The following is an 11,423-nucleotide window of genomic DNA, read 5'->3' as shown; positions in this document are numbered from 1 at the left end:
CAAGTCCAACGGGGCATGGAAGATCTTTAAATCCCATAACCCTTACAGTAGGTATTCAAATTTTGTAAAGCAGAGAAGCGAGTTATATTTCTGTTGAATTGAACTGAATGGCAGATTTCTGTATTAGTACATCAGAGAGACTGAAGTTGAAATATTTAGGTTGAAATATTTGTTGAAATATTTAGGACTATGGAAGTAGAGCATGCATGAAAGGTGGTCAGAGCACCAATTTGATAAGCAAATAAAAATCAAAAGGACACAGATAGTAGAGGTCAGATCAAGGTGGCAGACACAGAATTTATGCAGGTAGCAGCCAGAAGATTTGTAGGATTTGAAGACCAAACTGTCTATAAACAGAAGCTCTATGGATGCTGAGGGAGCAAGGGCAAGGCAGATGAGAAAACTGCAAAATACCAACCAAAGTACTCTGATAAAGAGGCTTCTTGTCCTAGCCTCAGCTTTCTTTCTCCCTCGTGCTTTGGTCAGAGTCCTGGTTTGGAGGCTTGCAGGTTATAGGGAAAATAGCTTCTAGTGAGTTCATGGATAAACTGCAGGTGCAGTTCTTTGGCAAGGGCATTCTCCTGACAGTGAGGCTGGAAAGATAGCTTAGAGCCAGATTGTATATTGTTTTAAATGTATGCCTAAGGAGTTGGGATGTTATTCTAGACAATAAGAAATAATGTTAGGTTTTTAAGCAGGGGAGTTTTAAAGTGGCTTTGGATTTAATAGATTAGCCTATTTGCACTTAAAAAAAATTAATGTTCTAGACTCCTTAGAATTTTTTTAATGACTTTTAATATTCTTATTTAAAATTCATTTTAAACAGAATCTTGTTTAGACTGACTTCCTTGGTAGAGAGCTTTTGTCATATTTGGAGATTATATTCAAACATCCTCATTTTTGGCACCCAAACAACTTATTTAGAACAGGAATAATAAGTAATAAAACCATGTAGTTCTTTTATAGCTACTTGATAATTCTAATTTCTTGCCATTTCTTTCTTTTTTCTTGAATGTCTGAGCATATTAGGAATTTCATGTTGTTTTTATAAAAGATTGGGAATGTAACTTGTGGTTGTGTCTTAAGTTGAGTTCCATGCAGGAGGTGGTCCAGGAGAAAGATGCGCGCTTTGAATCACAAATTCGTCTTCATGAAGATGAACTTCTTCAATTAGTAACTCAGAAGGAGATGGACACAGAGATGCAGCAGGTGTGTGACTAAAATGTTTATGTAAAGGTTTTGATTTTAGTTATTATTTGATGAGGTATGATAGGTTATCCCCTCACCCCTCTTCATCTTATTGCTCATTAATCTTTGTTTACTATTGACATTGTCTTAGTGTGTTCCTTAACTGATATGCTTGGGTGTAATCTTATTCCAACTGTTGCTTTGATTATATTTTTCTTTGGATTGTCCATTCCTTTACCCCTTAATCAGGGGCTCAATATTAGCAAGTTGGCTGTATTTTATATTAAGGCCAACATTCAGAAATTAGCTTGATTGCAGATCAGACTAATTTGATCGCCAGTTTTCTGACCAGGTAAATTCATTCCTCTTTCCTGTCTCTTTTCTTCTTCCTTCCTTATAATAGGTACGCTTCTTCCCAAGGTTTATTTCTCTTCCCTCTTTAGCAGCCTTCATTTAAGACTACTTTTGCCCCTACTAGTTTAGGTTTCAACTATACTTTGTTTTGGTCCACCACAATTCCTACCATCTGACCAGGGAGAAGGAGTGAAGTGAGAAAATTTTCTTTTTCTGGAGGCTGGAAAGAGAACATTTTTTCATTTATTCCTAATCAGAGAACCACAGACTGCCAGAGTTAGAAAGGGCATTAACGATCATCTAGTCTGTCCCCCTTCCTCTTACAGATGAGGAAGCTGAATGAAGTACAGAGAAATGGCTTGCCTAGGATGACAGCTAGTTAGTGACAGCACTAAGATTGTAACCCAAGTTTCCTGATTCCTGATCTAAGACTTTTTCCATATATGGCATTTTCTCTTTTTTCTTTCCCATACATAGTATTTTCCTGGCTCCTCCTTACCCATTATTCAAGATGAGAGAAAGAGATTAATTGGCAAAAAGAATTAAGGAGTCTCTGTTTCCCTTTGATGTGATGGAACCTCTAAGGGTCTGGCAAGAATTTAGCTTTTGGAGAGTGGTGAATAAATGCTCACCTAACTGTCTTCTACCAGGCTGATAGAAGAACAGTGCTACTGAAGGAATGGGATACATACTCAGGCATCAATATTAAACATTTTAAAACATTTTGTTACTTTTTGTTTTTATTTTACCTACTTTTTCCAATGTCATTAATATTTAAGATTGGATAAGAAACAATTTTAATGTTTATTTTATTGTTTCTGTTTTAATTATTAATATTACAAATGTTCTTTTCCTTTCTGTTTTTAATTGTACATATACAACTAAACTGTGTGTTAAATAGGTTCCTGTGGACTAGTTTGGGAATATAATTACTGCTTATCTCATTATGGAAATGAGATGTGAGGAAATGTGATCCAAGTTTGTAAAGGGAATGCAAATTTGGAAGATCTTCCCTGCCCCTAGGCTAAAGTGCACCAGAAGCCTGGGGAGGGAGGCTTGTTTTTCAGTAGATACTTTTTGATTGGCCAGTGGGTCAATAAGGTTGTTACATTCTCTGAGCCAGGAGAAGGCTATATAAGTCCTGATGTGTAGCTTTGTTTTGGGGCTCACTTTGAGAAGTGTTCTGTGATTTGATCTGTATTCTGGGAAGCCGGTGTCCAGGGCCCCCACCCCCCCACCAAGAACCTGTATGAGCAGCAAACCCTGAGGACGCACTTGGGATGCTTGCTGCTACAAAGTTGCAGGCAAATAACTTAGAGACTTTTAGAGTGCAGTCCGTAAATTGGATACTGACTACATATTTGTATGTATACACACATAGATGTATGTATCTTTTTTGGGTTGTTTATAGAATTTTGAGGTGAAATATGATAATATCACAAACTTTCTCTTTCTAATTATGATGGAAAGTCCCCCTGTTTTGGGATCTTGTCTGTCTTAGAGTTCAGTTGTTGAGGTCCATTACTTTGTTAGGATTTTGAAGAAAATTATTTCTTCTACTGAATGGGAAGTATGATAGTATTAAGTACTCATGCAGCATTATGAAAGGTAAGCAAATAAGGATAGTGGCTTTCTAGGACTTTCCAGGCTAATGCATTCTTTTTCTTCCTAGAACCTAAGGACTCTGCACAGGAAACTAGAGGAACAGGAGGAGGCCTTACTAGGGCGTTCTCAGGTGGTAGACTTACTCCAGCAGGAGCTATCTGCTGCAGAACAGAAAAATGAGGTACCTCATTTTACTAGGTACTTTACTGTACTTAATGTGGGATATATGTTCTTTTTTTTCCTGCTGGATCTAATTTTTAGATGGTGGACATAAATTCTTAATTTCTATAAGTCTTTAGAAGGGGGGCATTTTTTATCTTTCTTTATTTAGAAGGTGTTTCTTTGGACCATACTGGGTGTAGAGTTTTAGTGTACAGTTATCCCTTCCACATTGCTGCTTTCCCCATTGGTTTCATTATATCATGGGTCAGCATAACAAATTAAATGAGAATTTTGGGGAGTTTTGTGGAAGCCACAGATGACATGCAAAGGCCAGCAGATGACAGAGAAAAAGTTTAGAAACTTAGAAATGCATAAAATATACATACAGTATTATATCAACCCAGATTTTGCATTAAGATACTGTAAGCACCCCACAAAGTAAAAAGAAAAATTTCAAACTTCTGTAGCATGGAGGGCCAAAAAAATCGTTTTTTTTTTTTTCAGGTATGAGACAGCTTTCATTTCTTATGTGCAAATGAAGTGCTAAAAGATGCAGAAAATAGCAACACACATTGATAAAACTTAAAGAATTGATAACTTATGACTGTTTACAATCTGCTAGGAAGTTGAATCATAAACATAGGAACATGGAACAATTTGTAGGACATTAGGTATTTTATATTTTGCTTCTGCTTTTCATTGTCTTCCTCAAAGTCCATGTTTTCCAGCAAACCAGGTCAGAGGTTGACCTCGTTCTCTAGGTGGTGATCACTCTCTACAGGTATGCTGAAGTAATTGCTGTGGATTCTTTCTGAAATATATAGCGAGCATAAAGTGAGGGACCAGGATTTACAAATCTCTTAAATTCACAACAGTGGTCTCCAGTCCTATGTACATCCATAGCAGGATCACTATTCATTCACCTAGGATCAGGAGAGACAAAAACAGAAGAGGCAACTCCAAATACAGGATCAGGCTCTCTTGGGCAGGGCATATGTTCATGGCTTCCTGGTATCTGTGGTGGGGCATAGCCTGAGCTGCTGTTCCCACCACACTTCATGGGAAGCAACTTAAAATAATTCTGACACCATCCACGGCCAGGAAAAGAAACGAGGTCAGAGTTATTCCCTTTTTAAAGGTTCACTGAATTATAGATTATTCCTGTTCAATCAGCAGTCATTTATTAAGTACCTGCTGTGTGCCAGGCACTGTGCTAACTATTAGGGATACGCAGAGAGACAAAAGACAGACCCTGCCCTCGAGGAGCTTACAGTCTAATGAAGGAGATAACATGCGAATAAATATATACAAAGTAAGCCATGTGCAGGGTCAATAGGAAATAATTAACAGAGGAAAAGCACCAGAATTAAGAGAGGTTGGGGGAGGGCTTCCAGCAAAAGAAGGAATTTTGGTTGACACTTAAAGAAAGCTAGTGGGGTCAGAAAGTGGGGCAGAAGAGGGAGAGTGTCCTAGCATGGGGGAGTGTAAAAGAAAATGGTCAGAGACCAGAGATAGCAGTGCCACTGGATAGGAATAACATGGAAGAAGACTAGAAATGTAGGAGGGGTCTAGGTTATAAAAGACTTTGAATGCCAGCCACATAGGGCGCTTTGTATTTGCTCCTGGAGGCAATAGGAGCCATTGGAGTTTGTTGCGTAGGAGTGTGACATAATTGTACCTGGATTTTAGAAAAAATTACTTTAGTGACTGAATGGAAGATGAATTGCAGTAAGGAGAGAATTGAGGCAGGCAGTCCCACCAGCAAGCTATTTCAGTAGTGCAGCTCTGAGTAATAAGAACCTACCCTGGAAGTGGTGACAGTGTGAGAGGAGAGAAGAGGGGCATAGTCTAGAGACGTTGCAAAGATGGAGTTGACCGGCCTTGGCAATATCTTGGATGTGGTGGTTGAGGATAGTGAAGTATTCAGGATGTCTCCTAGGTTGTGAGCCTGAGAACCTGGGGAAATGGTGTTGTATTCTCCAGTAATAGAGAGGATAGGAGAGAAGGGGAAGAGTTTAGATGGAAAGAAAATGAGTTCCAGATGTCTACTGTACATCTAGTTTGAGGTGTCTGAAAGGCAGAGATACGAGATTGGAGGCTAGCTGAGAGTTTGAGGCAGGAAAAAATTGAAGTTCATTAACATCGTGATGGTAATTAAATCCATAGGAGGTGATGAGCTCATCAAGTGAAGTAGTATAGAAGGAGAAGAGAAGAGGACCCAGGATAGAACCCCTAAGGTATACCTACAGCTAGGGGTTGTGTTTTAGAAAAGGATTCAGAAAAGGAGACAGAGAAGGAGAAGTCAGATAGGTAGGAGGAGAATCAGGAGAGAATGGTGTCCCAAAAATCTAGAGAGAAGAGGAGAGAGAGATCAGTAGTGTCAAAGGCTGCAGAGAGGTCAAGAAGAATGAGGACTGAGAAAAGGCCATTGGATTTGCTCATTAGTAACTTTGAAGAGAGCAGTTTTGGTGGACCAAAAAATTTTATGTGAATTTTCCAGATAGCAGGGGCAATGTGTCCCTAACCCCCAAGATGTGGAAGGGAAAACTGTGTACACTTTCATTCCTTTCAGATAATTTCTGTTACTTCACTTTATGTCTTCTTCATTTTAAATAGCTTCCCTCTTTGGCTTCCTAGATTTATAATATCTAACATTTCTATAACATCTTTAAGGTTTTCATAGTACTTTATATATATTATCTCACTTGAGCTTTAAAACATCTTTATGAGGTCAGAGCTACAGCTGTTATTATCTGTACTTTTCAGATGGATACTGATGGATGAGAGAGGTTAAGTAATTTACCCAGGGTTACACAGCTGGTAGATATCCAAGGTGGGATTTGAACTCAGATCTTATTGACTACAAGTCTAGTGCTCTAGCTACCATACCACCTTGCTGTCTGATATTATACCTTTTGTGGCTTCTTTTCTCCATCAATTTGTGTTAGATCAAAGCAATCCTACTGTGCAATATCTTTTATAAATTTTTTGAGGTTTTGTTATGAGTCTTTCTTTTTTTCTTAGGTTCTCTCTGAACAGTTGCAGCAATTGGAAACTGAGCAAAATACGTTGAAGACTGTACTGGAAACAGAGAGACAGGAGTCCAAGAGTCTGATTGAAAAAATGGAGCTTGAAATGGCAGAAGGAAAACAATCTTTGCACAGCCTACAAGAAGAAATGCATCATCTTTTGGAGCAGTTAGAACAGGCAGGCCAAATTCGTGCTGAATTAGAATCTCAGTGTAGTACTTTGGAGCAGAAGCATAAAATAGCAGAAGAAGAGAAAGATTCTCAAATATTGTTTCTTCAAAAGAGTGAAAAAGAACTACAGTCTGCTTGTGAGGCCTTAAAGATTCAAAATGAAAAGCTTCTTCAGGATATCAGTCAGCAGGCAATTCAATCAGCCCAGACCATTCAACAGCTACAAGGTCAGCAACAGCTTGGTTTTATAATGCATTTCTCAGAGTGTTGGTCACCTAATTAACTGCTTAAACCCACTGAATCAAAAGTAGGCTTAAAAGGAAGACCTTCCTAAATTACAAAAGAAATCCTTAGTTTCCTATCTCCTGCTTCTATTAGAAATTATATTTAGGGGCGGCCAGGTAGCACAGTGAGTAAGAGCACCGGCCCCAGTGTTGGATGACCTGGGGAATCAAATCTGGGCTCAGACACTTAGCACCCACCCAGAAACACCTGGCTGTGTAACCTTGAGCAAGTTACTTAACTCCAATTGCTTAAAAAGAAAAAAAAAAGAAATTATGTTTACAACTTATTGCTTATTATTGTTGTTATAATAATACCAGACAATAATGACAACTACATTGTGTTAAGTATGATACTCATAAAGTGTAGTAAAGAATTTGGATAGCTTCTATCTAGGTTTAGGGCTTGGGGTGCAAAATTGCATTTTGTCAGTCTTGGAGTTAATCTGAGTTGTCCTTGGCTGATATAAAGATAACTCAGAAAGGTTTCCTTGGAGATCTGAACTTTATAAAGAGATATATATTTGGAAAGGGGTTGAAAAAGACACATAAACTCCAGGAAAGAGCATAGCACATCTTTTATAAAGTATTTGAACCAGAGAAGAATAGGAGTTTCATTGAACAGAGAACTGCATATTACAAATGTGTTTTGAATTTAAACATATTTTTAATCGATACTGTTTTGTGGGAATAAGGAGGTGAGACTTACTGTGTAAAACTGATAGGTAAGCAAAAGACATTAGGGGCGGCTTGGTAGTGCAGTGAATAAATAGAGCACTGGCCCTGGAGTCAGGAGGACCTGAATTCAATTCCAGCCTCAGACACTTAACACACAACTAGCTGTATGACCTTGGGCAAGTCACTTAACCCCAATTGCCCTACATTCCTCCCTCCAAAAAGCAAAAAAAAAGGTGCCACCATTTTTTAAATGGGTGAAAGGAAGAGGAAGATATTTTGATCTTGAATTTGATTATGTTTCACTATAAAAGCTTTATTCAGGCATCTCAGAGAACATTTAAAGAGTTAAAAATGAAATATTGTCACTGACATCTTGAAGTTGCACTAACATAGCTTAAGTAGAAGCTAGCAATTCTTTACAAGTTTTTTTTAACGGAGATTGTTTCCCCATAACGATTCAGTTCTGTGACATACAGTTTTGATATATTTATTTTTTTTAGATGAACTCCAGCAAAAATCCAAAGAAATTAACCAGTCTCTGGTGGAACCAGTGTTACAGAAATCAGAAATGGCCTCTCAGACCTCCAGCCCAGATGAGACTAGCCAGGCTCTCAAGGTAACAAAATTCGAATGTCTTAGTGCTTTTGTATCTTTAGTACCTAGTGGTATATAGTTTCATGGGATATTTGATCATATATCTTAGTGATGCTCATGATGAACATAAATAAAAAGATTACCATGTTGATAATTGAAATTTATTTACCAGTTACATCCCCAGTTATTTGAAATAGTTAGCAAAATATTTTTCAAAAAACAGGTCCACAAAACCTAGTTTAAGATATGTGTTCTAAATGTTTTTAACTTATGCAGAAGTTGTACCCTGTATGTCATTAAAATTTTTTTAGGAAGGGAAGTAGAAGATTCTGGATATAACTAATCACTGAACAACATCACAAAAAATGAAATTTACTGTATCTTATCAGGAAATAACTGGTTATCAATGAGGGATTAATTTCTAAATTAGCTTAACTAAGAAAAGATCAAAGTCAATAGCAGATTAGAAGAAAGTATAAAGATGAAAAGGTATAATTTGCAATCACAACAGCTCCAGCCTCATCTATTCAAACAAGCTATTAGCCATAAAAAATAGGAACTGGAATAAGCAAAAGAAATTATTATGAACTTCATATGGAAGTTTAAACAATGTGAAGCAGTTACTATGATGCAAAAGTCAAAACAACCCAGAAATTGCCTCATCCAGTAAGCACTTAAAATTTTAATCAAATGAAAAGATATGGCAGCCAAAGACATCTTTGGTTTAGAATAGAAACAAATTTACAAAACCAGTAGAGGAAGGTGATGAAAAATTATGAGCAGAATTACCTTGTAAAGAAAGCACCAAGAATCATTGAAAGGAGAAACAGAGTTTGTTGAAAATTTGGTATGAGATCGTGTTAACCCTTATCATCACAGGAGCTTTTATAAATGAAACTGCAAGTGAGACAACAGACAGATGAAACCTATCTGTCAACATGTTGATAAAACTCTATTTTCCTCATCAGTGTCAGTAGAGCTACCACATTTAAACTCTTTAACATCTCTGCCCTTGATAGGTTAAATGAGGGAGAAGTGGCACTGAAGAGGATACAGGTAGAACAGTTAGACCAGAGCATTTATACATAATGGAAATCTTTTTTTAGTGGCAACACAATTGGGCATTGAGGGAGTGATTTTCAAGGTATCTAAAAGTGGGGGAAGATACCAAGTAAATGAAACAAGTCACAGATGATAATAATTGCCCAAAAAAGCAACAGAAAATAACCAAATGCTTTAAAAATAATAACAAACAACAAACACAGTAGGACCTTGCATTCTCCAAATTTTCAGTATGTCATTTGCAAATAGGAACATCTAGAAGACTCCAGGCCCTGTAAAGAATCTTTATTCCATTTGGACTTTCATGATAGTGGCAGACTCCTTTGAGGAGCATACATTTCCCTACTTTAATGTTTCCCCTGATTTTAAGGATTGTTCTCATTGTACCAAGCCCCCAAATCCTAATACACTTTCATAATGAGATCCAAATACTTAAAAGAGTTTGGCCTAACAGTCTTTATGAGGAAAACTTAAGTGGATGAAGAATGCCTCCTATTGTCCAAACTCTGATATTCAGGTGGAGGGATGTCCCCTTTAGTTGATCCAGGAAAGCATAAGTCTCAGCTATTGTAGATAGACAGTGAGCTGGGCCAAGAAGAGGAGAAAGAATGTGGACAAAATGGTTTTTTGAAATTTGTGTGGTGCTTTCAATATTTCCAAGCTCCTCTCTGAAACCAAATCCCATCTTTTTTTTTTTCACTTTTATTTGTTATTATTATTATTATTATTTTTTGGAGAGGGCAATTGGGTTTAAGCGACTTGCCCAAGGTCACACGGCTAGTTTTTTTGTGTGTTAAGGGTCTGAGGTCAGATTTGAACTCAGGTCCTCCTGACTGTAGGGCCGGTGCTCTATTCACTGTACCACCTACCCGCCCCTAAAACCCATCTTTTAAAAAATTCTTCCAGGGGTGGCTAGGTGGCACAGTGAATAGAGCACCAGCCCTGGAGTCCTTAGGAGGACCTAAGTTCAAATCTTGCCTCAGACACTTAACACTTACTAGCCATGTGACATTGGGCAAGTCACTTGACCCCAATTGCCTACCCTTCCCCCTGAAAAAAAAGCAAAATACCAAACCCCCAAAACTAAAACAGAAATAAAAACTTTTTCCAGATGGGGCAGCTAGGTGGCACAATGAATAAAGCACTAGCCCTGGATCCAGGAGGACCTGAGTTCAAATGTGACTGACCTCAGACACTTGACACACTTACTAGCTGTTTGACCTTGGGCAAGTCACTTAATCCCAATTGCCTTGCCTTCCCTGCTCGAAAACAATTCTTCCAGGGATGCCGTATGTTTGCAAGTGATAGAGTATAATAATCTCTGAAAAATCAAAATTGCAGTTGGCACAAAGGGCAGAGATGCATAATGAGCATTAAGAGATTGCATTAACAACTGTGCCTTGCTCCCAAGAAATGGTATAAAAAAATGACATGTCAGAGATATATGTCACAAATGGAAGTGGTGACATTCATGTCCTGAAAGTAAGACATACTTGGTGGAAAGCCAATTGAAAGACCTAGAACAGGCCTGTACAACCTGTGCCCGTGTGCTGCTTACAAGAACCACTTGCAGCATACCAAAGGATTTCCTCTACATACAAAGGATGTTTTCCTCTACATTTTTCTCAGGCTACTGGAAATCCTTTGGCCCAGGGTGACAAGCTGCTCAGGGACTGCAGGTTATGTAGGCCTGACCTAGAGGAAGACCAGCTTTTAGCAGTTTGGGTAGATTTTCCATAAATAATTTATGGGAGGATGTGTATAATAATCACACAAGGTAAGGTATGTATAGGTTGTGATTTGTACTGTTAGAAGGAATATTCGCATCAGAGTTTTCATGGATCCATTGAAGTGTATTTGAATCTGTCAACACATATTTATCCCTTGTACTTAAAGATATGTCTAGATAATTGCAGAGAGACTAGTTACTAATAACTTGAATAGGACAGATTTGTACCCAAAAGCTTATGAATAACATGTGATAGTTCTGTATAGTTTACATAATATTTTAATAAATACAGTAGTTACTTGGCAGAGTATATAGAAAAATATTACATAAAAGTTAGTCCTACCTGGGTCAAAGGCTATTTAGAATTTCTTATCAAAAACATAGATGACAAACAAAGCATATTTACTAGGTTTCCAGATAATACTAAATTAGTGGTGGTAGGACAGTAATAGCATCTTTAATGGGATTAGGATTCACCATTGATAGATTTAATTCAAAAAGTATCAGGTATAATGTACAAAACATTTTTTTTTTGTTTTGTTTTTGGAGGGCAATTGAGGTTAAGTGACT

The 11,423-nt window shown here is 37.7% G+C and overlaps 1 protein-coding gene across 3 annotated transcripts in view; it reads left to right on the top strand.

The window, feature by feature from the left end:
• The window catches only part of GOLGB1 (golgin B1), an 82,915-nt gene that overhangs the window by 25,049 nt on the left and 46,443 nt on the right, over window positions 1–11,423 (top strand). For all 3 annotated transcript variants that reach the window (XM_069079637.1, XM_069079638.1, XM_069079639.1), the window contains exons 7-10: window positions 1,087–1,209; window positions 3,215–3,328; window positions 6,334–6,736; window positions 7,969–8,084. In XM_069079637.1, the coding sequence (XP_068935738.1) occupies window positions 1,087–1,209; window positions 3,215–3,328; window positions 6,334–6,736; window positions 7,969–8,084 (756 nt within the window). The remainder of the gene's footprint in view (window positions 1–1,086; window positions 1,210–3,214; window positions 3,329–6,333; window positions 6,737–7,968; window positions 8,085–11,423) is intronic.

The sequence above is a fragment of the Petaurus breviceps genome, unplaced genomic scaffold, assembly GCF_028583685.1.
Source record: "Petaurus breviceps papuanus isolate PSGF00001 unplaced genomic scaffold, PetGlider_PUasm1.0 91067, whole genome shotgun sequence".
NCBI classification, from domain to species: domain Eukaryota; kingdom Metazoa; phylum Chordata; class Mammalia; order Diprotodontia; family Petauridae; genus Petaurus; species Petaurus breviceps.
This window is presented reverse-complemented; position numbering and strand designations above follow the sequence as displayed.